Below are 27,551 nucleotides of genomic sequence, written 5' to 3'. Positions count from 1 at the left end.
TTTTTTCGACAATTTTTTGGGCGCACCAGCCTTTAATCACCCGGTACCAATGGTCGAAACTTTTAATCTTGGTTTCGAGGTACCTGTCCAAAATCGAGACTAAATTAGGTACTCATGTGTCCACAGAGTATGTTTCTGGCTAAAGTCTATTGTAAATCTGCTAGGCACCCATCTTCATACACCAGACATCATATAGTAATAATATATGTTACTTGAATTTACCGTGCACATGCTGCACTTTATTTGTGAGCTACATGAGAATACCTTTTCTATGGAGAGAGCCATATGCATCCACTACTAGAAAAATGACCTCTCGTCCCGAGGATCAGAACTGGTTGCATTTTAGCCCAATACTAATGTGAGCATTAGTACCGAGCCTAAGGGATAGTCCCTGAGGAGGCCCCCGTGACCCCCTTTAGTACTGGGTGGGGTTCGCACCGGGTACTAAAGGGGGGTCTTTAGTACCGGGTGGGAACCCCACCCGATACTAAATCTCCCATACAGATCCCACACCCCCTCCCCGTGCGTTGCACTGCCTCCTTATCCTTATCCTCCTCCTCCTCCCTCCTCTCTACACTGCCTCCTCCTCCTCCTCCTCCTCTCATAGTCTCCTCCTCCTCCTCTCACAGTCTCCTCCTCCTCTACTGCCTTCCCTCCCCTTCCCCCTCCGCTCACCCCTCACTGACGGTGAGGAGCAGCAGCAGGACGAGGTGGGGTGGCGGCGACGATAGTAGGGCGGATGCGGTGGGACGAGGCGGAGCGGCGGGGCGGCAGGCGGAGGGGCGGGGCGACGGCAGGGGCAGGCGGGCGGAGGAGGGTGGCGGGGCCGAGCGGAGGGCGGCGGAAGGCTGGGGCTAGCGGGGGCCGGCGGCGGGGCCGGTGGGGATTTTCAATTTTTTTAAATTTTTTAATACCCTTTAGTACCGATTATCTCAATTAATACTAAATAGACCTCCCTCTAGCACCGAATTGCTAGTACCGGTTGTGAGGGGGTTCCCAACCGGTAGTAGAGATGTTTTCTCTGGTAGTGATCGTTGTACATGCGGCTTACCTTAATACGGACTCCATCGTGACCTTTAATACTGTGCTTGCATCCAGGGCATACCGAACTGATGATCTCCACCAGACCACCACCAAGACAATCTCCCTGTGAAAAAACACCTTTTTGGCTCTTGATATCGAGGTGTGGCCCTAGTATCATGGTCGCTCTGCATGGCTGCACTATCATTGCGTAGGCATCGTCCCTTGGTAGCACTACTATGTGAACATCATATCATTTTCTAGATCATGCTTAGGTCAAGCAAGCATCGTATTGTCTCAAGCTCAGGCTCAACCTAGTCTCAGATTCTTAACTCCGTTCTTTTCTAGTGGACGATATAGCCATCATTCTTTTTGATTTAGCTTGATGCGCCTTTAACCCCTCACGCAGAGTCAGATCAGCAGGATGGTAGCTTGGCACAATCTTGTTGACAACCCAGCAAGTCAGAAGTGCCTCTTCCTACCTCTTTTCACGATCTGCCTTTGACTGCATCTTCTTACTTGCCAAGCACTTGTCCATGGCCCATGGCGCCATTGTAAGGCCTACCTCCTACTTATGCACACCCCGCTGGCTTTGCATCCCCCTGGTAGATCGAGCGTTAGAATATAGATCATGGCTACCTTTGGCTAGAATTGAGATTTCTATAGTATATATTTCCAAATTAGCATTATAGCTTAGGAAGAGTCCATATCTCATTTTCTAACCTAATCTATATGTATATATTTAGTTCCTTATTAGGAGTCCTCAATATTCCAAAGACTTGTGTATTCATGTGGAAAACCATGTCGGTCAATACTATTGCTCATTACGAAACTTGAGAGAGATGGAATAACATATGTTTATTTATTAGAGCAACTCCAACAGGATGGCTGTTTGGATCTCCAAGCTAAAATTTGGCAAGTTTGCTGGAAAATCAAGCTCCAACAGAGTTGCCATCCGGCTGAGTTGTGATTCGACTTGCAATCCCATCTGACTTGCCAAATGCTCCCTCACACTCTCCAAACTTGGCAAGCGAATTTGCCTTGCCAAATGTGTAAAATGGAGAGTGGAAAATGAAGAGTCTGTTGTGGTGCGAAATGGAGAGGCTCTTGGAGTGGATGGAGAGTGTAGATTTTTAAAGAGGAGGATAACTATTGGATTTGGAGAGTGGAAAAAATGGATAGTCTGTTGGAATGAGCAAATCAATATGGAGATGAATCTTTTTTGCCAACTTGGATAGAGAGCCTCTTAGCTTTGTTAGTAGCTTTGTAAGGTATTTTTTTTAATTATTAGTTGTGTTAGGTTGGATTTCTTTGAGTAATATAGACCGTTAGATCTTCATAAAATCCAATGGTGCAAATTCTTCTCCTTTTTTATTAATGTGGGAATTTCTATACTGAGGACCAATGGTGGTCACCCTTGGATGATGAGTGATTGACAACGTTGTGTATAATGATGTTGCTCTTGGCTTGTGATGTGCAGGTGTAGGATGCGGTGTGGCGACTGACAGCGTGCGGTGAAGGTCAAGTGAAAGGTTCATGCTGATGCACCAAGGGCGGTGAAGGATGAACACGAGTAGGCTTGGACCAAGGGACCCGAGGATTTCGGGTGGAGTCGTGATCCACATGGTGCGCGGAAGGGTGAGAGGACATGCTGGGACGGAGACGGCGTCGGTCGAGTCGAGTGGGAGGCTTGGCGGAGGCTAGTCACGCGTCGATATCGAGGAGGTCGCGTGGCGGCTAAGCGGAGATGGACGGTTTGGACCTCAAAACCACCGCGTAGGTAGGTTTTTCGGTTTGGACCTCAAAACCGGAGGCGAGCCCGGTGTAGCCGGAGCTTCGAGAAGGAGGGCACGTGGCATCATCACGAAGCTTGCGTCGAGGCGAAGCAAAGTTGTGAAGGTGGCGTGTCCGTCCGATGCGCCGATAAAAATCTGGACCAAAATACCCCTGCGCAGGGGTAGTTTCGACATCTGCCATGGACTATACATATGGGTGGATGGCTGGTTGGTTTAGCACCTCTTGAGAAAACCCTAATTCATTTGCTAAGAGGCTAACCAAGTGCTTAGAGAGAGAGAGGAGAGAGGGAGATGAGAGGGTGATTGCTCTTTTCTCTTGATTTCTTCATCTTAGTGGGTGGATGAAGGGAGGAGGCTAGTCCTCATCTTGTAATGTTGCCTTCGTGATTTAGTTGAATTTGTGTCTCAAATCCGTGGCTGAATCTTTTGTTTCTCCTATTTTTCCTTTTTGGTATTTTCGAAGCTATTTTCAGGGATTTTTCGTTCTTCGCGTTTGAGCTCAAATCCCGTGAGGTTTGTTAGGGGAATTTGGTGCTAGGAACCTTGTGAGCATCTTTGATGTGATCCCCCTCAAATCCCCCACAGATTCGGCTTGAATTTAAAGTTTTCTCATAACTCTCTCATTTGTGTTCTTGACCGTACTCCATGAAATCCATAGGAAGTCTTGATCTTTTTGAGGAGATGTTTTGGGCAAAAACTCGCTAGGCTTGCGGAGCTATGGTTAAAATTTCATGAATTTTGGAGGTCATTCGATTGAATTTTGAAGCGTTGACCTAACTTTTCGGGTCGTTTTTCCGAGCATTAGGAAGTTCCGACACCGTGTAGGAAGTTCCGACGGGACGGAAGTCCCGACATTGAACTGGAAGTTTTGATATTTATTTTTGAAAGCCTAAGAGCTCTTTGTCAGCAGTTTCTCAATACATTCGATAGGTGCCGGAAGTTCCGATACAGGGTCGGAAGTTGCGACAAAACCGCAAAGGACCTTTTGTCGGAGCTTTCTAGATAGTTCCGATACCACTTCCGGAAGTTCCGACCTCCGATACTACTTTCGGAAGTTCCAATACGTAGAAGGTGTTAAGATTGATTTTATCTCAATCTTTTGTTTTTGCATTTACTTCCGTGTTACTTCTGAACATGCTTCTGAGTGCGTTTGTTTCCGTGTTGCTTTTGAACATGCTTCTGATTGTCTCAATCTTTTATGTTTGCTTCCGTGTTGCTTCTAAGCGGTAGGTAGATCCGATGTGACTACGAGATCTTGATAATAGCTTATCGGAACTTCCAATACGTGGAAGGTGTTGAGATTGATTTTGTCTCGATCTTTTATTTTTGCATTTACTTCCGTGTTGCTTCTGAACGTGCTTCTGAGCCTTTCCGTTCCGTGTTGCTTCTGAACGTGCTTCTGAGCCTTTCCGATACGTGGAAGGTGTTAAGATTGGTTTTGTCTCGATCTTTTATTTTTGCATTTACTTCCGTGTTGCTTCTGAACGATCTTTTGAGCCTTCTTAGTTATTATACGTGGAAGGTGTTGAGCTTAGTTTTTATACGTGGAAGGTGTTGAGATTGGTTTTATCTCGATCTTTTAATTTTGCATTTACTTCCGTATTGCTTCTGAACGTGCTTGTGAGCCTTCTTAGTTTTTATTTAGTTTTTATTTTTTATGTTTGTTTCCGTGTTGCTTCTGAGCGGCTCTCTTTCACCCCGCTGCGTTGGTCGCCCGTTCCAATCCTTCATATACCCTCTCGCGAACCCTGTCCGTTGGTCGCCCGTTCCAATCCTTCGTATACCCTCTCGCCTCTCGGCGAAACGTGGTGAATAAATTCCTTGACTTCACTACCGACGATGCGCATTTGGGATACTTGCAGCTAGTAGCGCCTGCATGCCGCACTGATATGTGATCTGAACAAACAAGCTGCAGGGAACAAACAAGCAAAGGTCACACGTTGCTGCCGTCCGGCGACACCGGGGGCACCGCCACGTCGGGCGCGGACGCGGTGTCCGGCATGCCACCCCCTGGCGCGGCAGCATCTCCCTCCTCCTCCCCCCACTAGTAGAGAATTGAGCTTTAATCCCGGTTGGTAGGGTGCAAATATCTCGAAAATGCATCCAGGATAAACCAACCGGGACAAAAGGGGGGGTCTTTTATCCCGGGTCACCCAACCGGGACAAAAGACCCCCTTTTATCCCGGTTGGTAATACCAACCGGGATAAAAAGGTCGAGAGCGCCGACGCTGCAAAAAAAAAATTCCCGAGCTCCCAGGCAGGCCCCCCACACGCGCACGTCGCAAGTCACGCGAAATATGCGCGTGCGCGGTTCGTGGGATTCGAACCCACAACCTCCAGCCTCGCACGTGGCTTCCTTGCCATCCCACCTACACACCACATCTGACTATGCAGGGGATACTATCCTTTTGTATTAACTCGTGGGGGACACTTTTATCCCGGTTGGAAACACCAACCGGGATAAAAGGGTTCGAGGATTTAATCCCCTTCCAGCCACCTTCCAATGACCTAACCAACCGGGATAAAAGGGTTCGAGGATTTAATCCCCTTCCAGCCACCTTCCAATGACCTCGTTAGGGAACCCTTTTATCCCGGTTTGAAACACCAACCGGGATAAATAACCCCCTTTTATCCCGGTTGGTATTACAAACCGGGATAAAAGGCTCTTGACCCTTTTATCTCGGTTGGTGTTACCAACCGGGATAAAAGGGGGTCTTTTATCCCGGTTGGTGTTTCAAACCGGGATAAAATGCCTCTCAGAATCTTTTTTTCCCACTAGCCTTTGCAACCGGGATAAAAGGTCCCGGTTGGTGAGCCCCCCACCAGTGACCGACTTTTAATCCCGGTTGGTAAACCTTTTATCCCGGACCAACTTTAAACCGGGACAAAAGGGAGCGGATGGAAAGTCGTTTCTCTACTCGTGCCCGTCGCGTCGCCCAACTTGTCCTCGGATGACGTCGGCATGGGCGGCCCCGCGAGGTCCGGCACTCCGGCTCCCCGAGCCTCGGCGGCGTCTGCCGCGGCGCGTCCTCAGGCAGGTGCGCCATCCCCGGGGGCGGGTTCTCGACCACGCTGCCTTTCCCGCCGCTGCCGTCCTCTCGTTGCTGGCGCGTGTGCGTCGTCGTCGACGATGATGTGGACGACGATAAGTGCCGCCGCCGGCGTAGTGGCGCTGCCGGAGCAACGACCGTGGCTGGCGCGCGTTGTCGGAGCTGATGGAGGAGGAGTAGGGCGGTGGCCGGTTTCGGTGAGCTCCAAGCCATTGCGTTGCGTGCGTGAGGATTAATCAAGGAAGGAACGCGCTCGTGTTCAGCCCTGCTGCCTGCCTTGTGCTGCTCATCGATCGCCGTCGTCGTTTATATGCGAACTAGAGAGAGCGGCAAGGAGCGGTCCGCAACTTCTCGTGACACGTGGAATCGTACGTGTCAAGGGCACGGCTGCCGCATCAACTCATGAAACGTTGGCAGCTGCTGGCGCACCTGTCTGTCTGCCGACACGACAGCTTTCCTGCATGGCCATGCATCCCCGGGTCTCGGAATGGGCACAGACACAGAGATTTGATTTTGGAGACAGGATATATCGTATCATCTGTTCGTGACGGCCTGCTGCCTACAGTACTGTAGTAGTAGGCCATACGATACGCATAGGGCAGGTAGCTAGGAGCAGGTGAATGTGCTACAGTCGCCGCCTGCTTGCCGGCCATTTTGTTCTCAGTGCACCGCCGGCGACCGTCGACGAGCCATGAGCATTCACCGAGTCAAATCAGGTCAAACAAACAGACGCACACAGCTCGCTCCCACCCCTCGCGAGTCGCGACCTACCTTGCTGACGACCTACCTCACTACTATGTCAGCTCCCAGTTGTACGCGTACCCGTAACACCACGGTGGCGCAGCATATGCAGTTCACGGACCACTATGGCGTGTAAAAGCTGTGGAACGTGGATGGAACGTGGATGCCTAACTTGGCTCTCCACGGGATGGGTGTTTATATAGGAGAATAATCCCAAGAGATAACAACGAGTTTGTTACATGGTAGCTGTTGTGCTTGGCAAGGACTTCTAGTACATCTCTAATAGAATTCTATCTCTAGCCGAGCTTAACAGCCAACAATATTCATGACAACTTCTCTGGATACAACCAAGAGATAGTTGTACACATTACATGACATGTGATATGAAACCAAGATACATAATCTCTAACACAACGAGCAAAGCTTCGGGACGGACCCGGCAAGCACGTGGGATGAGCTTGAGGTTGGAGGTGGAATCGATCACCGGTCAAGAGGTGCTTTCGGATAAGGAAGGATCAGCATCTTGAGGTCGGAGGTGGATTTAACTAAAGGGTAAGGATGGATTCGGTATGGGGGCTCATGCCCCCTACCATTGCACACACCATCTAGCCCCCACCCTCCTACATCCGCTGTTCTGGATCCGTCACTACTACCAATAGGCTAAAGAGTTTTCAATTGTACACTTTCTAACATATTGTGGGCAATGAGTGCCTTAATTGTTTGTAGTGTTAATGAGTGACTTGCTACGAAGTACTTGTTAGCAGGACATCCATACCCACCTTTATGAATTATACCACATAGATATAAGAATATGGATGAAAGTAAAAAAACAACATTTTTATCGACATTTTATCATGTTTGGATAAATGAAAGCCTCAAGTAAGGAAAATGTAATGGTAAAAGAAATTCGAAAATGATAATGTCTGCATGCATGTATGACCTAGTTTGGACTCTGGAATCTATTGACTGATGAACAAGATTTTTTTGAAATCAACGGTCTATAAATCATGAGTAGGTGAGAGAAAAAATTTAACAGTTGGATGGATATCATGTGACGGAAGTAACGTAGAATCCTTGAAAAATTTCAATTTGGGCCGCTTTGTTACAAACGAATACAAATGTAATTTGAGTTTTACAAACAACCACCCACGATTACACGAAACAAACACACATGTACGGAACCAAAAACACGTAGGCCTCGATCGCTCAAGTGAATCCTGGCGCGGCGCCGGCGAGGAACCTCTGCGCGACGCGCTCGTAGCGGAACCCGTCCGCGGCGGAGTTATCCGCCGCCCAGACGAAGACGCCGTGCAGCCTGCCCTGCCTCCGCAGCTCCCGGCACGCCCGGAAGAACCCCTTCCCAGGCCCCAGCCCGTTGCTAGCCGGGTCCGTCCCGAACCCGACGAGCACCTTCCCGCCGCCTCCGGCGTACCGGCTGCTCTGCTCGTTGTAGTACCCCAGGAACTCCGCCACCGTGGTGTTGGCGGCGTACGCGTAGAACTGGAAGTTGACGTAGTCGAACTCGCGGCCGTACCGGCGCCAGAGCTCGCCGTAGTGCGCCTGGACGTCCGGGTTGGCGAACGGCGCGACGGAGGCGAAGGAGATGACGCCGAGCGCCCTGAGCGCGCGCACGAGCCGTCCGACGCATTCCGCGAAGACCTCCGGCGTCTCGCGCTCCCCGAAGTGCTCGTAGTCGACGTCGATCCCGTCGAGGCCGTACGTGGTGAGGATCTCGGTGAGGGAGGCGACGGCGTTCGCCACCCAGGCGTCGACGGAGGAGGCCCGGAATGTCGCGTTGGCGCCGTGGACGGTGTCGCCGCCGAGGCTGAGCGCGACGCGGACGTTGTTTTTGTTGTCGGCGCTGCCGCCGCCGCGGTGCTTGGCGGCGGCGACGGCGGCAGGGGTGAGGTTGGCCTCGTCCCAGTAGACGACGAAGCGGCCGTCGGTGGGTTGAGGGGGAGCGGAGGCGTTGGCGGCGTCGACGGCGTAATCGATTGCGAAGGAGAGGATGAAGTGGAAGTCCACGCCCGGGTGCACGGGGACGTCCGCGAACGTCACGTTCTTGCCCTCCGCGCCGATGTACTCGCGGAACAGCGGCCGCCGCGCTCCGCTCGACGCCGAGGCCGTCGCCGTCGCCCCGACGACGAAGAGGAGGAGGAAAGGGAATAAGGTTCTGACCATGGCGGTGATCCTCTGATGAAGAGAAGCCATGGACGGAGCTCGAGCTAGTGCGATCGAGATGACGAGGTTGACGCGGTTGGTGCACGTATTTGAAGGTGCGCGCGGCTCGGTGATGACTGGTGAGCAGCTGGTGTTAGTGCGACTAGGTTTGACTGAGTCAAATGAGTTGGAGTTGAGTGAGTCGAGAGGCTGCCGGCGATCAACTTAACTGCCCGGCCGGCAACTGCGTGTCCGCATGCGGATGATGCAGGCCGGCCAGGGGTTGCAGAGTGTGATCCTCTAGAAACTAACATAGGGCAGGGGTCTACACATGCAGGCCGGCCATGGATGGATCGATGAGTGCCTGTAACATAATCGATTAGCAATGCTTCTGTAGTCAGTACAGCGGATCAGACGGTACGGCGATTAATGGTGTCGCGTCGCGTGACGTGGCAAATGTAACCCCGACCACCCCGGCCGCCCTGGGAGCTCGCTGCCCTGCTCGCGCGGCGAGGTCTTGCCGGTTCGCATGCGCCGCTGACGTGCTCGGCGTCGCCACCAGGAGGTGCCTAAGACCTCGTCGGTAGTGCCGCGCGTGCCCCGGCGACCCGTGACGCATGTGAGCCTGAGCCTGTGATCATTCGTGGCGCCGCCGCCGCCGTGCTCGGCAATCGGCATCGCCACCCGGCGGTGCCAAATACCTCGTCGGGAGTGACGCGCGTGCACCGGCGACATGTGACTTGTGAGCCTGAGCCTGTGATCATCCGTGCCGCCGGGCGATCCATCGTATCTGCATGCCGCACCGCCGTTCTCCGTGTCGCGCCGCGGTGACGTACGTCGTCTCTACGTCCGCCACCGCGCTCTACCTCCGCGCCGCCGTCCCTCGCCGGAGATCAACTCAACTGCCCGCCCGGCTGCTGCGTGTGTCTGCGCGCGGCGGCGTGTACGTGCAGGACGCGCATTGACGGCATGCGCCTGTTGGCTACCATACCTGCGTGTTTGAGCTGCGATGATGCAGTCCAGGGGCCCGTCAGGCTCAGGCAGGGCCTCTGGATGCCTGCAGGCCACGACGGATACAGTACCAATCAGCTAGCAACAGTTGCAGGAAACAGCAACCTCTGGTCTGCAGTTATGCACGCTGACGTCAAGGTGACGTGTCGTCTCCTCCGCCGCGCGCCTCGCGAAGGCATCGCTTCCAGCTTCCCGGCGGCGACACGCCGACACGGTTAGCTCACCGCCGGGCGGCGCCGGCAGTGAGTGGCAGAGCAGAGGACCCCGCTGCTCGCACGTACGCGCTGTCGTGGGCCAAAATCCCCACTGTCGGAGATGTCGGGCTTAGGAAATTGGGCCTCCGCTTGGCCCAGGATACGCTCACCCTCAAAGCCGCGAGACCGAATCCTGACCGCACACGCAAGATCCAACGGTTGAAAGGACCTCGACCCCGGACGGGGAATGAAATACCGTCCAGGGTGGACGGCAAATGAAACCCCGTCCACCCCGCCGGGTTCGCCTGCGCCGCCGCCCCAAGACCTCGTCGGGAGCGCCGCGTGTACTCCGGCGACCTGTGGCTGGTGAGCCTGCTCCGATCACGCGTGCCGCCAGCGCCAGCTGATCGATCGGACCCGTCATATATCTGTGGTCCTATGCAGACGCTCCATTCAGGTACTCCCTCCATCTCAAATTATAAGTCATTTCAAGAATCTTGGAGAGTCAAAGTATCTCAAGTTTGATCAAAGTTATAGAATTATAAATATTTATGACATCAAATAGGTATACTATGAAAATATAATTGATGAAGAATCTAGTGATACTTAGATGACGTCATAAATGTTATTATATTATCATATAAATTTGGTCAAACTTGAGATACTTTGATTCTCCAAGATTCTTGGAATGACTTATAATTTGGGATGGATGAGTATTATTTACCGTCATTATATTATTTCAGGTCCTTTGTCCTTGGCATCATCGATCTATATTTACGAGCCAACCATCAAATACCTACCGTCAAACCAAAGTGCAGTACAACACAACCAATTAACCTCTGATCCCTCTATCCAAAGCTTGAAGAAGCATGCATGGCCCTTGTTATATAGGGGACAGGTTGTGATCTTATTACAGTCTTCTGTTGCGACATCCTCATATGATTTTTAGGAAATGGAAAAGTTGAGGTCAGTGAATTGGTGATCACCAAACCAGCTAGAGATGTATTATAGACCAAAAATATGAGAAAACTACTAGTTGGAGTGGGAAGGCACGACATAATATGCATCGGGAATAAGAGGCATCTGGAACACTGAATCCCTGCAGTGATGCATTGGATAAAACGTGTGATGATATCCATGGTGCAGCCCTGGTAGCAAGTTCGGTCCGTTGATTATGTGTCCACCTATAGAACAACATCAAGCAAGCAGGACAAGATCCTTTGACCCTAGCATAAATGTTGTGCCAACAAGCCTCATCCAGCGCCTTGCTACTCGTTACCTCGTAGATTCACGTGTCATCTGGTAATCTGCTGGCTGACTTTGAACCAGTCGCTCAAAAAAAAAAACTTTGATCCGAAAGAACGTCCGATCCGTTCTTAGAACACGAGTGCAAGATGCATGGAGTAGTGAAGATGGGATAGAGGTAGCTAGAGCATGCATGGCGAGTTGCTGATGAATGAGATGAAGGGGCCAGCTTGTCATGCAAATAGCCAGGTTCCATTTTTTTTTCAACACCAGATCTATCTCAGCACTTATTGTTGGAGACATGCATGGACCTTCTTGTCGTCAGTCATTGTACCATCCACGTTTGTACACACGAAATGAATTTGCATTGTGGTCTTCTCTGACTACTACAAAATAGGATCCTTCCCCTGACATCCTCATATCTTCAGCTAGCCTTAACTAGGTGTGGCTAGCTAAGTTGCCTGAAACAAAACACATACCCACCGTTTGAACCAGCAGTAGGAAGAACCACAAGCCATGGCATTGCTTAGAGGTGAGAGATGGAAGGATGACGTAGAGCAATGGGAATAGGAGGCATCTGGAACTCCATCACCTACAATTTTGTATGAATTGCTACAAAAATGGACGGGACGACAGAGCCCGACCTCATTGCCACCCTGCAAAAATAGATGTTTATGTACAACAATCAGAAATCTTGTGCTGTGCTGGAAGACCAAGGATGTCATTGTCAGAATTGCTATGTACTTCGCCCCCATTCATTTTCTGTAGATCATTGGCCAAAAAATGTATTACAAATCCAATGGTATCAATTTTCTGGTACATTGTTCACATATTGCTGGACTAATTTTGGTCAAAGAATGATTTTGGAGGGTCATATCAAACTGTGCCCATTAAAAACTAGCGATGGAATAGTGATTAGTCGAAAGTCAATGTAACAAATACGAAATCATTTTATTAAGGAGGATCCTCTTTCTGTGTTGGGTGGTTTGACCCCTAAATTCGATTGTTTAAACCCCAAAACTCATCTGGAAGTGCTTCGATTCCTGTTTTCAGAGAAGTTGTCGTACAGATTTTCAAAATTTTCAAAATTTAGTTGAAAATTGAATTTTATGCAGGAACCTTATCGCTCGGTGCCTCCTCTTCTTAATCTTAGCTATCCTTATGCTAGCTACTATATATATAACCCAAAACTGTAGCACAACACATTACACATGCAAATCGACTGATATACATCACCTGGACTTGGAATCACGGTATAAGACTAACCGCAATAGTACCCCCAATAAATCATCCTCTAAAAGAATTTCAATAGTCCTGTAAAAAATTTGACCCCCTAGTTCCTCTATCCTGCAACAGTAACCTCTATTCCATCCTCCATCCGCCGTTACTGTGGCCTCTGCCTCGCCGCGCTTGCTGCCACCGCCACCCGCGTCGTCGGCCTGCTACTCCTCTGCACCTACGCGCGCTCGCACCTCCCTTGCATCTGCGCGCGCACGCACCTCTTCTACCTCCACGCCTTCCACGCGGCCCTCCACACGCGCACGTCGCCGCCCCGCCGCGCATGCACCTCCCCTACCTCCACGCCTTCCACGCGGCCAGGCACGCGCACGTCGCCACCACCGCCGCCTCACGTTCTTGGCCTACTCCCTGTAGCTGCGCGCGTCCCTTCTGCTGCGTGAGGTTACAAAGGTAGCTGCTGACTCAGATTTGTTCTTCTTTATGAAATGTTCCATTGTCTGAACTCTTAACTCTGAACTCTGCTTGTCGATTTAGTGCTGGAGACAAATTTGGTCAATCTTGTGCACCATGGATCTCCCCCGACCATCTGTGCGGCTGTACCAAACAGTGAATGATGATGATTGTACATTGCTTCGGTACTTGATTGCAGAGGATAAGCCGAATTATGAGTTGCTTGATGATGACGATGAAGAGATGGACACTATGGTGGTAGCCATTGATGCAGAGAGCTCCTTCCACCGCTCAACACATGTGAGACGACTTGTCCCCAGAGACCATGCTGATGGAGAGGCAAGGATCATACACCATTACTTTGCTGACAACCCTGTGTACACCCCTGGACAATTTCGTAGAAGGTATAGAACATGGCATATCAAATTTTTGTCTTTTTGTCAATATGTGTATATTGCTTACATTTTCAAACTTGCAGATTCCGTATGAAGCGTTACGTGTTCATCCGCATTCTTAATGCAGTTAAGTCTGTGGACAGATACTTCCAGCAACGTGAGAATTGTACTGGGTTGTTAGGATTGAGTGCTTTGTAGAAGGTGGTAGCCGCAATTCGCATACTTGCGTATGGTTTGCCAGCAGACATTGATGAGTATGTGCAAATTGGCGAGTCAACTGCTCGTGAGGCTCTTTACCATTTCTGTAGTGCTGTTATAGTTGCCTTTGGGAAGGAATATCTCCGTTCTCCAACCCCTGTCGATGTGGCTCGTCTACTGCAAGTGGGTGAGAATCGTGGTTTCCCAGGTATGCTTGGTAGCATAGATTGTATGCACTGGGAGTGGTGGAACTGCCCTACTACTTGGAAGGGCATGTTCACTGGACATAGGAAGCACCCGTCCATGATCTTGGAGGCTGTAGCATCTCATGATCTATGGATATGGCATGCCTACTTTGGCCTTCCAGGCAGCTGCAACGATATCAACGTACTGCAAAGGTCACTTATTTTCTCAGCATATATCCGAGGAGAGACACCTCTTGTTCAGTTCAGTGTCAATGGACGGACATATGACATATGCATAGATTGTATGCATGGGTTGACATTGATCAAGGTTAATTTCCAGAATGCGCTCGTACTCTTCCTTCTCCTTCTTTTCAGCCTCCATCTTAAGCCGTTGCTTATCCATAGCTAACCTTTCTCTCTGTAGCTCCAACATCATCTTGCAGTGTTCGCGAGCCTCCTCTACCTTCACTTTCTCTAGAGTAACAATTTTATCAAGCCGGGCCTTTTGCTCAACCTCTGATTCCTTGAATAATTCAATCTTTTGAACTGAGAGGTCATGCATCTTGGACACGTACTCAGATGACGCAGCAGCAACTTTCTCCTTAGCCGCTTTTGCTGCATCCCTCCCCATGGGTCGTTTTCCTGTTGAGCTAGCTGCTGAGGAATCATCGGGATCAAGATCCAAAATATTGCGTTGTTCACTAGTGAGGACATTTTCCCTGGAAGCACTATTTTGAGGGGTGTCCATTTTTCTTTTGAGCTCCATCCATTTGGGCTCATCCTTCAAGATTTGCCAGCAATGCATGAGGGTGAAATTATGTTTTTCTATGGCTGCAAAATCAGCAGCAGTAGCCACAGACTTATCTGCATCCAACATGCCACTAGGATTGGAGCGAATCATCTCAGCCATGTATCCAGAGAATTTGCTCACTTCGGCCTTGATGTGATCCCAACGACTCATAATTGATTTCTGTGTCCTCTCCGGATAGGTGCTGCATTTTGAGTTGTATCTGTTGACCACACGAACCCAAAAGGATTCCCTCCTCTGGCCGGTGTTGATGACAGGATCGCAGCTGATCTCCAGCCAAGATTTGCAAAGCACATCATCTTCATATGCTGAGAAGTTGGTCTGTTTGTTCCTAGTTGCCACCACCTTGCGCCGTCTAGGGGGTGGGGTAGCAGAGGCACTCATGGAAGAATTAGAATATCCTCCACAACCAACACTCTGTGCTGCATCAAGAAGACCTTCTCCAGAAATACCAATTGATGCATCATTGAGGGTATTAATATAATCATCCATCCTACATTTTTGCAAAGAAACATGCATTCAAGATATATAGTGAGACAGCAGCTGAATAAAAGAAAATGCACATAAACAAGTATTGCAGGGATGAATTAGTGTATATATAACAAGTACAGTCTAGTTGGATGTATAGCAAGGTTCCATGGAATTATAGCTTGATAAAAAAGAACCATTAGTATAGAGAATACATTAGGTGTACAAGTATATGTAGTTCTACTAGTTCTCTTCTTTCATGATGCAGGAATTTTCTTGTAGTTTCTGTAGAGAACTACAAGAATGTTAAAACTGACTGCACATATACTTGAAAGATTTGGTTTTACCTTTGTCAGGCATTTACCAAATAGATTCAAGCTAAACCCACTATGAAACTATAGCTCTCGTAGCTGAGATAGGACAGCAAAGCACTATGAAACAAATTTGGATTCACAGTCGAATTGAGGAGCAGTGTGGTGCGGGAAAAATTTTACCTTGAGGTGGCTGGGTACGTGGATCCCACGCTCTCCAGGTTCACCGATGCAGCCGCGGATGCTTAGGATTCCGCGACGATGGCTCGTGAGCTGGCGACAGATGCGGATCGTGCGGCGAGGACTCAGGCACGGGCGCTGGCAGCGGATCGAGCGGCGAGGGCTCGGGCACCGGCGCCGGCAGCGGATCGTGCGGTGAAGGCTCGGGTGACGGAGCCGGCAGCGGATCGCGTGGCGAGGACTAGGGCGACGTCGACGGCGCCGGGAGGCAGCGGACACGAGTTTGGCGGAGGTTCGGCCACCCCTAGAAGATGGCGGCTGCTTTACCGGATGCCGCTGCAGCCGGTCCAGGCGGAGGAATCCCCTATTTTACAGGTTCAGGGTGGTGTAGAGGGTATTGTTGCAGTTAGTCTAATGTGTTGGGAATAGGAGGCATCTGGGACTAAATCATCTGCACTATTGCAAGCACCAATTGGTACTGCATGAACCTAAGGAACTCGGGTACTTTTTCTATGCTGGTGTTACGAAAGAACAAGCACAAGTTTATTTCAAAAGGCCGGGGTGGAAGCACGGCAAATCCCCTCCACCGACCTCTGGTGCCACTTGAAGAGCCCAATTGTTGACGGAGCTTGGAGCTCTTCTGGAGGATGGAGCGGATCAACACAACGTGTCGGTGACCCAGTGTGTCACACATGCGCAGCCATGGATGATTACAGCTAGCGCTGCTACAGGCATCTCTACCTGGAGGTAAAGAAGCCATGATCCAGCTAAGTGTCCCTGTGTGGGCACTAAAAAGTCATGGCATGGGGTACATGGAGTATTAACTTTAAGCGGACCAAAGTGACACAATTACATCTAGGACTAGGAGATAGCATAGACGAAAACCCCCATATATGTAATACTAATTACAACCTATAAAACTACCTGTTTCAAAGGGAAAAAATTCACACTTGCTTCCACCTCTGAATGATCCTTTTAACTGGTGTAATTAAAATTTAAAAGCAAATCGTCTTGCTTGTCCATTACGGCCTACAAAACCATCTTGTCCATTACGGCCCACTGAAGTCCTTGTTGGGCTTCCTGACCCATCAGGCGTCAGCCTCTCCCATAACTGCTTTAGAAAGCTTGGCACTCTCTGATCAACTTCAGAATAGCTAGAGACAGAATCCTTACCTTCACGAGCCGAGCCAACCATGAAGCACCTACTGACCTACCAAATTCACTGTCTAACCAAAAGTGCAGATATGCACAGGACGAAAGGATCGCTTTGTTCAAAGCTTTAAGCATGGCCTTGTTATATGGGGGGACAGAGTCTTCTTTCCTGATATCCCCGTATATTTCTTAGGAAATGGAAATGTTGAGGTCTGTGAATCGATCGGTGACCTCCAAACCAGCTATAGATATAGAGCAATAACAGTGAGAAACTACTAGTTTGGAATTGGAAGGCACAACATAATGCATTGGAAATGAGAGCCATCTGGAACACTAAATTGGGACTGGTGTTGGTGGCTGCTGATGTCTCCCCCTAAATTGGGACTGCTACGCCCCCAAGAAGGTGATCTTCTTCTGGATTCGCCGCCATGGCGGATCGCGCACCCGTGAGCTCCTCCACCGGCACGGCACCCTCAACGCCCCGGGCTGCCCATTCTGAGCCGGCGTCGGTGAAGATGAAGACTATCTCTTTGTGCAGGAAGCGGCGGAATCCATCTGCGGCGTCCTATCCAGTCTCACGCCGGCCATTGCCCACATCGGAGCACCCACGGTCGCCTGGGTCGTTTGGAAAGCATGGAACAAGACGATCTTTGACAACGCCCGGATCTCTCGCGCTAACATCTCCCGACTCATCCTATACCATGTCAAGCTCTAGCCCTGCCGGCTCGATGTTGAGCCGCTAGAACTTTGGTGTAAAACAATAGCTAGCTGATGTAAATTAGCCTCTTGAGTACTCTGCCTTCTTCCCCTCACACTGTCTTCTTTCTGCAAGCGTCATGCCTGCTCGAAAATGTAGCCTGTCTTGATGGAAAGAAAAGTTCAGGTGGGTCTCTGGCCCCCTAGGTTCCTCAAAAAAAAAAAAAAAAAATAGAGCATACGTGGCGAATTGCTGAATGTCCATCTTGTCATACAGCTACATTCCAGATTTCTTTTAACACGAGAGAGATCTATCTCTCAGCACTCAACCGGAAATATGAAGTTGATGCTATCACACTATAAACGACACCCTTAACCTGCAAGCTCTCATGCATGAGCTAGCTTTATTTTTCCCCTTTTTTTTTCCATTTGGAAGTTCCTGCTGGCTAGCTCCAATTTCACGAGCATGGAGTTCATCAGGTGCCTTTGTCTACAACTTGCTCTCTTCTCATGGCCATGCCAGAAAATGGTAGCTTGCATTATTGATACCACGAGCAGGAATAGGAAATGAACACCACTAGATGCAGACATTTCATTTGTACTATATATTGGGTAGGACGGGCCCACATAATGTTACGATGGCACTCAATATAAATAGAGAGGTCACATAATGCTACCCAGCTGAAAGCATGATGTACTGCATGCGTCGTCTGTTATAACTTAGAAATAGGAGTATCTGGAACTAGGTCACCAGATGATTCTGCTCACAAACCTAAAGCTGATGGCCACTAAAGAACCACCGATATCCTTGATGCTTGTGGAGGCACACTGCTTTCTCAGGCTTCCTCCATATGGCAGTCGCCCTTGGTGACTTGTGGCCTCTGGCAGAGGGTTAATGTAACACCCAAAATCTCCAACTTTGCATTTTACTAAAATTTGCTAGAAACAATTTTGCTTGTTTAAGGCATATAAGGTCGTTTTGCATATTTCTAGGCATTTAAGCATTTTTCTAATTAAATAATGAAATATAGGATTTTATTTGTGCATCCATGCCGTTGCATAGTTTTCATCATGTTTGATTGGTTTCGAGTTCGAGTTTCGCTTTTTTGGCTCCTCTTCTTTTCTGTCATTTTTGGATAGCTGCATTCAGTTTCAGTTTTCAGACAAGCTTTTGCCTAGGTTCAGTTCGTCAGTTTAGCCTCTGTCTGCGTCGCTCTGTTTTCTGTCAGGCAACAGCTTCGCGCGCGGGCCTGCTTTTGATTCTGTTGTCTTCCTCTGCACCGGCCCGAGCTTCGCGCCAGCCCAGCAGCCAGCTCTTTTTTTTCTTCTCCGCTCGGCCCAGCGAGCAACCGGCTGGCCCAGCTAGCGGCCAGGCCTCCCCCGCACCGCCGCTTCTCTCCTGGCAGCCCAGCTCCGTTCCCCTTTTCCACCCGCGCCGGCCCAGCTAGCAAGCAAGCGGCCCAGATCCGCTTCTCCCTCGCTCGGCCCAGTAAGCGCTGGCCCGCGCGGGGCCCGCCCGTCATCTTCCTCAACGCGCCGCCCGTTCCTCCAGCGCCCGCTTCTCCGCATCGGACTCAAGTCCGTACGGTGTGCGTGCCGCGCCCGCGTTCGACTCGGCTCTGTGCCCGCACGCCGAGACCGCGTATAAAGGCCGCCGCTATTTTTTTCCGAGTAAACGATGCATGGCCGGTCCTCAGCTACGTCACTTAGGTCCCCATACTGTCCCCATACTGCATATCTAGCTCGCTAAACTTAGACTCGGGTGTCACTAAGATCCCTATACTCTCATAATACATATTTTACTTCCTAAACTTTGCTTTGGGTGTCATATAGGTCCATAAACCCTTGAAATGCAATATCATCCCACTAATAAAACATGATAAGATCACATTTTATGCATTCAACCATTACTTTAATTAGCACATTTTGACTTGTTTTATTCCCCTTCAGCTTCTCCTAATATTCATCCAATAATTTATTTTATAAACTCCTAGTTTTAGTTTAGTAAGTGCAACTAAGAGTTATTCAAATTTGGACAATCTTTTAAGAATAATAGAGCACACATGTCATACACACTAGCAAGTTAAGATATTGCCTCCAAAGTAAAAAGTTATCAATCTTTCTAGATTCAGCACATCAATATTCTCCACATATGTTCATCTGAAATTCATTTTATTTGACTATAATTAAATTGTATATATGTAAAAACAAGTTTCATCACTTTAATTGAGATGACAATACTTTTAGAGAGTATATAGATCTAGATGACACCCAAAGCCAAGCTTAGGTGGCTGGATTTGCATTCTAAGAGTATAGGGATCTAAATGACACCCAAGCCCCAAGCTTAGTGAGCCGAATATGCATTTTGAGAGTACGGGGACCTAAGTGACACGTCCGGACAAGTTTAAGGACCGGCCATGCATTTTACTCTTTTTTCCCCAACCGCAGAACCTCCACTTCCGCATCTACAGCTCCGCGCCGCCACAAGCCCCTTTGCGCCGCCGCCGTCGATATCCGCCTTCCCTCGCCTCAAGCTTCGCCTGGAGCTCAGCGAGGAGGTGGGGAACCAACAGCCCTGTTCCCGTTCAACTTCGCGCTTGCCTTCAGCCGGACGACCTCGCCGGAGCCGCCGTTCACCGCCGCGCTCCGCACCACGTCCTTCGCCGCAAGAACTCGCCCGTTGACACTCTAGTCGAGCTCGCCGCTTCCCCCTCTTTCTCTTGGGTGAGCCCGCGTTCCAAACCGCGCCCTGATGCGCTTTTCCCGGGCGAAGTCCGGCGAACCGCCGCCACTCGTTGCCGCTCGCCGCCGTTGGCGTCATCGCCGCGTGGCTAGCCGTCCGATCGCCATCTGGCGGTTTGCACCGAGTCAATCCGGTCAATACCGGTCAACAGTCGCGCGTCATTTTGCGTTTTAGCCCCTGCGGTTTCTACGTTTTGTGCCGCTACCCTTCCGCAGTTCAAAAATATTTAAAATTAGATCCTGGAAGTTTGGTTTCTTGCAGTTATACCCCTGCATCTTGTTTTAAGCATAGTTTTTGCATTATAGCTTCGTTTTTAGCGTTCTTTATGTCCACGTGTTCATTTTAATGTCGTAGAATAGCTTTTCAAACTTATTTTCTCATTTTAATTATGATTGGTGTATTGTTTTCTTTGTTATGCATTTGTTTGCTTGTATGTTCTCGTGTGGCACATGTAGACGGTCAGCAGTTCGACGGATTTGAAGATCAAGCTTTCGAGGAGTACGAACAGCAAGAGCAAGGTCAAGAAGGCAAGTCGTGTCCTTGATCACTTCTTTAAGTCCTATTCACCTTTTCTTTCATGTTCTATATAACATTGCCATGCACAATATAGTTTAACTTGATGGGTCCCAATTAAGGATATCTTAGATTTCTTTACCTTTGCCTTGACCAATCGGGTTAAATTTATGTTGGGTAGCTCATGCCTAGTGCTCAAACATGGTTATGGTGGTTTAATCTAAATCATTATTAATTTGGTATTATTTATGTTATACCTTTCATTAATACAAGACCATAATGTTTAATCGGAACATGAAACGACCACCTAGGAAAACAGTGCTACCACAAGACTAAATGGTTCTGGTCTTGGCTGAGTAATTAGAAACCTTAGTCTGGGGTAATCTTACTCGTGAAGAGGCAAGAGGGGGGACTGAGTCGTTGCATCATCGACCTGCGATAGGTTGTGCATGCCAGACACCGAAATCTTAGCGGGTTACTACTTACTAATTGTTGACACCGAATCATCGGACTTCTATAATTAGTTTCAGAACATGAAGCATTTATACTCCGAAACTGGGGGGCCTGTGTTGATACCAAATTTTAATCGAATCCCTTAATACGGAATATGAGGCCATTGGTGTCATATGCGACTAGTCTCTGCATGCGTATGTATATTGGAAGGTCCTAATCAATATGTGAGTTGATCAAGGAAAAATCTTGCACATACATGCAAGTTGGCTGAAATAAGCAAGGCATATGAGAGGCTCACGTGTGGAAGAAAGAAGGAGCAAGGACCTGGTAGCAGTACGAAAAATGAAGCTTAATTAATTAGGACTTTACGTAAGGAAAGTTAGAGTCCGTGTATCTGAATATTTCTTTTTGTTTAGATATTTCATATTAGGTAGTTTTGATACGGTTCCTTCTAGGAGTTGTTAGTTCAGAGTATAAATATGTACCTCCGGTCATCGTAAAATCATCACATGATCAATAAACAAACATATTTACCTTTACTTTTCGGCTTCACGTCATTTGCCCTAGGAGTAGGAGTAATGTAGTTTCTCGACGAGTTCCTTCTAGCAAGCTGGGCTGCATCGACCTCGATCTCCGGCGAGCTGCAAGTTTCATCACCAGGTGTTCTAGGCTTTAACTACCGGGCGCATCGCTGTGGTTTCGTCTAGTTTTATCTACCAGTTATCGAGTATCTTGGATCTTCGACTTACGACGCATCGCTTCTGTCTCGATCTACGGTATTCATCAATTATCCCGCCTTGATTAAGATTGCATCGGATGATATTTATCTGTTCTTTCATCTTGTCGTTCAGTTTGCTTTAATTAGCTTTAGATCGGTTCATCATAGACGATAGATCATTTAATAGTGTCCCTATGCAATCACACCTCAGGAGTGTGGTATGGTGCCTTGCAAACACCGCATGGTTGGGTCCAAAGTTCTTTTGAACTTTTACGCAACTTGTGGGTAAAGATGTACGATCTCTGCAGAGTGTAAAACTGATTGATCAGCTATGCTCACGGTTAAGAGCGCCCTGGACCCTCACATGATAAGATTATCGAAAGATGGACTTAAATTGCTGTGTTTTACTCTTGGTTATATTGTTATACCTTATTTATGTTTCTACTTAATTGTGGGTGGTATAAACTTACATTTATTAGTTAAATGCTAATAAAATTTGACCAACTAATTAAAAGCTAATGCTGATTAAACCTTAGCTATACCTTGGTTAGCCTTACACTACACTATTCCCCACGACTTGTTGAGTACCAACCATAAGTGTAGTCACCCTTGCAAAACCGCTGTTCAGACCAAGTGGATCCCGAGGAGTTGCTACAAGACTTCGAGGAGTTCTAGGCGTACGTTTCTTCAGTCAGCTGCCTGTGGAGTCATCCCTACTTTTGGAGTTCCGCTGCGTAATAATTAGACTTTACGGTTTATTTGAGACTTTCGGTCATGTAATAATGGTTAATACTCTCTTTATTTCGTTATGGCACTGCCTTTGATATTCACTTATGTCGTATATATGTATAACTTGATCCTGGTACACATATATTCAATGCACTTGATTTTATCCTTGATTCCGGGTGTGACGTTAACTCGTGGCGTGCGCGAGGCGGTGCCAACGGCGCCAACGGCGGTAGTTTTGTGCGAGAACGGACGTGTGGCTGCAGTGCGCATGACCGTGTAACTTGTTCTCAGCTCCTGCAAAACTCCTGAGCTGCTTTCCTATGGAAAAAAATTCAGTGCGTCCTCCCCGCACGCGGATCCCGTGGGCACCAGCCTCCTACTGATGACGCGTGTCCAGTAGGATGTCCGCTCGGCTCCGTTCCCAGCGCGTGGCTCGCACGTCTTCGGCTCGCAGCGGACGAGTCCACGACGACGTAGCGCTGGGCTCGCAAGTTGGTTTCAGTTTTGCACCGCCCGGCTCATCACCACGTAGTCAGCGCCGTAATCATAGGATAGCTTCGTGAGTTGGTTCCATCCACAGAGAAAGATCGTAGAAACAGGTCACGCCGCCGCCGCCGCCGCCGACGATACACGTACTGCGGCCGGCTGTGCGAGTTGCCGCCGGTTGCCTGATGTCTTGTAGCCATGCAAGCCAAAGGGACTCCACCTTCGGAGATCATTCAGATGGTGAGGAGAATTTTTCCCCATCAAATCCTCTCGTAGACACCATGGAAACGACGAACTCTGCCCTAATCAATGGTGCTGTTGATGCAAGACAGGTATGTGCGGAAGCCATGTACCCTTATAACATTGTAGATCTATTTGTGCTAGCTAGATTTGTGGGCGGGAACATCTCAAACAACTGTTTTTACATACGTAGGGGAACATCACTGCTGTCATCGAGTCCGCGTCTACATCAGTTTCTGAGTTACCAGAATCTATGGCACAACAATCAGATACGGTATGAGATGTCAATTTGACTACTATAAGCATTAAAAAATCATACTATCTATTCCTAGTTATTAAACAGCTTTAAATTTTCTCTCATCGTACAACAGGTATTAGATAAAAATGGACAGCCTTTGATTGCTCCTGAAGTTGGAATGGCTTTCGATTCAGAGGATAAAGCTTACGAGATGTATAATAACTATGCTGGTAAGGTCGGATTCAGTATTAGAAAGAGCCATACGAAGCGCCGAGTTGATAAAACTATATGCCAGAAGTATATAGTTTGCAGTAACGAAGGACACTGTGCTAATGCGTCGTCACAGAAGGATGTTACAAGGACGGGTTGTGATGCCCGTGTTCAGTTTAGTGTCAGCAGAGAGGGGATTTGGAAAGTGCAAAAGGTTGTACTTGATCACAATCATTATCTTGCTAGTCCTAATAAAAAGCACAAGCTGAAGTCCCAGCGTCGTGTACAGACAGGCAGCTGATTGGTCAGATAAGAGAAGCCGGGATGAAGCCAGCCCAGGTGTATGAGTTCATGAAAGAATTTTATGGAGGATCTGACAAAGTTCCATTTGCAAAGATGGATAGCAACAATAATCGGCTGCTGACCAATAATGCACGAGCGTACTCTTTCGCTAGCAGTTGCATCGTCCTTCACTCTGTTCCATCGCGTCCATTTTTTCAAGATGAAATGAAATCCATGAGTTTGCATTGAGTGGTGTTTGCGTGCTTAACTAATTGCTCTCCTACAATTAGCTCTTGCAATATTTATTGTTTAATGAACAGTAAATATGGTTTCCAAGAGAACTGAAATTTACTCTGCCTCCCAACTCTGAATCTTGTGGCTTTTATTGTCACACATGCGCAGCCATGGATGATTACCGCTGCAGGCATCTGTACTCGGTGATACAGGCGCCACGATCAAGCAAATAGACCCGTTTGGACACTGATGGCATGGAGTGCTTATCTTTAAATGGACCGCAGTGACACAATTACAACTGGCGGAGGAAAATGATCCCCATACGTATACTAATTAGTAATTAGAACATATAAAACTACCTGTGCTTGTTTAAAAAAAAATAAAACTACCTGTTTCGAAGGGGAAAAAATTCACATTTGCTTACACCTCTGAATTACAGTCGTTGGTTAATTAGATGGTGGTGCAGGAAGTGGTCACAATTTATCCTTTAACTGATGTAAATTAAATTTAAACATGCACACGATTATTGTAGTGAATGTCTTCCCACTAGTGTTGCATACGTAAGGTGGCTGACATGAAAATGAAATGCCTCATACATGATCATTGATATAGAGAAACATAATGACATGCTTAAGCTTTACACACTTGTATTGTGTAAATATTGATCAAAGCTAGCTAGAGCATACGTGGGGAATTGCTGAATGTGATTTTTTTTAACACAAGATCATCTCCAGCAGCAAGCACTACTCAACCGGAAATATGATGTTGATGCTATCACACTACAAACAACACGTGTACGCAAATGCACCCAGCAATCTTGCAAGCTCTCGTGCATGAGCTAACGAGCATGGAGTTCAGGTGCCTTGTCTACAAGGCTACAACTTGCTCTCTTCTCATGGCCATGCCAGAAAATGGTAGCTTGCATTATTGACACCAGGGTCAGAAATAAAAAACTACCGGCCTGCAAATAATTTCTATACTATATATAGGACGGGACGGGCAACATAATGTTACAATTGCAGTTAATATAAATAGAGGTCATATTCGTGCTGCTCAACCTAGCTAGCCTCTTGTTTCTTATGCTATCTCGTTAGCCGGCCGGCTATGCGAAAGCAAGATGCAATGGCATGCTGCGTCTGTTATAACTTAGAAATAGGAGGTATCTGGAACTACGTCAACTCTGTGGGCTGCACACGAGCCTAACCTGATCGCCACTTACGAACTAGACTGTCCTTTGAATCTTGTGGAGGCACACTGCTTTCTCAGGCTTTTCTATGGTAGTCGCCCTTGGTGACTTGTGGCCTGGGACAGAGGGTTCGCGGCGTGTGTGAGGCTCGCGGAGAAAACCTCGGTGTTGTGTGAAGACCGGCAGCCGTAAAACGTGCGTGTGTCATTGCTCGCAAGTCGCAATTTGCATCTCAGGCTCGGGCAAGTCGCTCCAGATTTTGCTGCTCGCCCTGGCCCGATCCTGGCCTGCGACAAGAGCATGTGACTTCTCTGTATAGCGTGGGATTCAGGGCACAGGCAGCGTCCAAGGGCATCAAATTTTCTGTGAAAGAAAGATCTCGACTCATCAAGCACCATGCGAGAAAGATTTTGGGTGATGGAACGCCACCACAATGGCGTGGTGACGTGTACGTTGCCCAACTGAAACTGAAAGAAAGAGTAACCGCAAAGGGAAACCACCACATGGAAATGGAAGTACCAAGCAAACGTTTGTTGCATTTTAGGAATATGAGGAATCTGGAACCATATCCCCTCTCATGATGCAACGACCAGACCAACCATATCTTGATGCAACAACCATATCTGGAGGCTGTTACCAACCATGCTACTTCCATCTTCAAGAAGAAGAGGAGGAAGCTTAAGCGTGCTGAAGCAGTTGCTACTCCTGATGGCAAGCTCTCTGAAACTAAAGCTCCTGAAGCTGACTGATTCAGAAGAGAAATCTGGCAAGAGAGACCAGCGAGCATGGAAGACCATGCAGGCAGCTATGGGCCGGAATAGGCAACTACATTTGTTCCTGTCTGCTTCCACTATTTGTGACATCTTGGCACATCCATGCATATATTCGTCTTTTTTTTTCTGTTTCTGGTAGTTTTCAGCGTATGATCCATTTGATGATAGCGTGGATGAACACACTTATTACAGTCCATTGTGTAGAGAGATAGATTTAGGGGAAAACACCACGCGCCCCAATGAGGGGTGGGGTGACCTCTATTATATAGTCAATATGGCTTGTTGTACAAGGAATACAATCAATATACATGAAAAGCTATAAATCTGCTATATACGGCTATACATTACCTAATACCCGCCCGCAGTTGCAGTGGGAGGTTCCCGGATGCAAAGACTGGACCTAAAGTCAGTGAATAGCTGAACTGGAAGGCCTTTCATCATGATGTCCGTGAACTGATGGGATGAAGGCACACGAAGCACTCGGACCTGTCCCAAAGCAACCGTCTCTTGTACGAAGTGAATGTCAATCTCGATGTGCTTCGTGCGTCGATGATGAACCGGATTGGCTGTCATATAGACCGCACTCACATTGTCGCAGTAGACAATAGTGGCCGAAGCGAGGGGGGACGTGGAGCTCCTGAAGAAGCTGTCAAAGCCAGCAACACTCTGCAACAGCATGAGCAACAACCCAGTATTCAGCCTCAGCACTGGAACGAGACACTGTGCTTTGGCGCTTGGAGGACCAAGACACCAAGTTATCCCCAAGATAGACATAGAAGCCGAAGGTGGAGCGTTGAGAGTTCAGCAACCAGCCCAGTCCACATTAGAGTAGGTTGTCAAGGATTGGACAGGGTCGGTGCCGATGTGAAGACCAGAGGACAGGGTGCCCTTCACATAGCGCCGGATGCGCTTGATTAGCGCGAGATGAGGCTCGCAGGGATCGTGCATGAACAAGCACACCTATAGAACTGCATACGCCAGATCAGGTCGAGTCAACATGAGGTACTGGAGAGCCCCTGCAAGACTCATGTAATCAAAGCTGTCCTTGAGCTTGTTGCCGTCTGTCACTGAGAGCTTGGCATGAGTGTCAACAGGAGTCACTGTAGAGTGACACTCAGTCATGCCGGCACGTTGGAGGAGGTCTTGGGCGTACTGTCACTGGGACAGGAATAGGCCGTCGGGGGAGCGCGTGATGGAGATGCCGAGGAAGTGATGAAGATCACCAAGATCCATCATGGCAAACTCGGAGTGAAGGCAAGCCATGATATGCTGGAGAAGCATTGAAGATGAGGAGGTGAGGACGATGTCGTCAACGTAGAGGAGCAAGTCGGCGAGGCTCGTACCCTCCTTGTAAACAAAGAGGGAGGTGTCCGAGGTCGAGGCAAAGAAACCAAGCTGTTTGAGGAAGGAGGTGAACCACTGGTACCAAGCCCGAGGTGCATGCTTA

At 48.5% G+C, this 27,551-nt stretch overlaps 2 protein-coding genes across 2 annotated transcripts; both read right to left on the bottom strand.

The window, feature by feature from the left end:
* Positions 1 to 7,794: 7,794 nt before the first annotated feature.
* On the bottom strand, positions 7,795 to 8,707 carry LOC101765798 (chitinase 2; the record flags this gene model as incomplete). Its single annotated transcript, XM_004964123.1, has 1 exon — positions 7,795 to 8,707. A coding segment is annotated over one exon (894 nt), but the record flags the coding sequence as incomplete, so codon positions are not given.
* Positions 8,708 to 13,910: 5,203 nt separating this feature from the next.
* On the bottom strand, positions 13,911 to 14,984 carry LOC101764584 (glutathione S-transferase T3). The gene has a single exon (XM_004964120.1). It carries the CDS (start codon positions 14,982 to 14,984, stop codon positions 13,911 to 13,913), a length of 1,074 nt encoding a protein of 357 aa, XP_004964177.1.
* Between the last annotated feature and the right edge of the window lie 12,567 nt (positions 14,985 to 27,551).

This window comes from Setaria italica, chromosome III (genome assembly GCF_000263155.2).
Source record: "Setaria italica strain Yugu1 chromosome III, Setaria_italica_v2.0, whole genome shotgun sequence".
Classification (NCBI taxonomy): Eukaryota; Viridiplantae; Streptophyta; class Magnoliopsida; order Poales; family Poaceae; genus Setaria; species Setaria italica.
The sequence above is the reverse complement of the archived record's forward strand: the minus strand, read 5'-3'. Positions and strand labels throughout refer to the sequence as shown.

What these genes read in the sequence shown, in the direction of transcription:
- LOC101764584 (XM_004964120.1), bottom strand. Translation starts at nt 14,984, where the DNA reads ATGGATGATTATATTAATACCCTCAATGATGCATCAATTGGTATTTCT.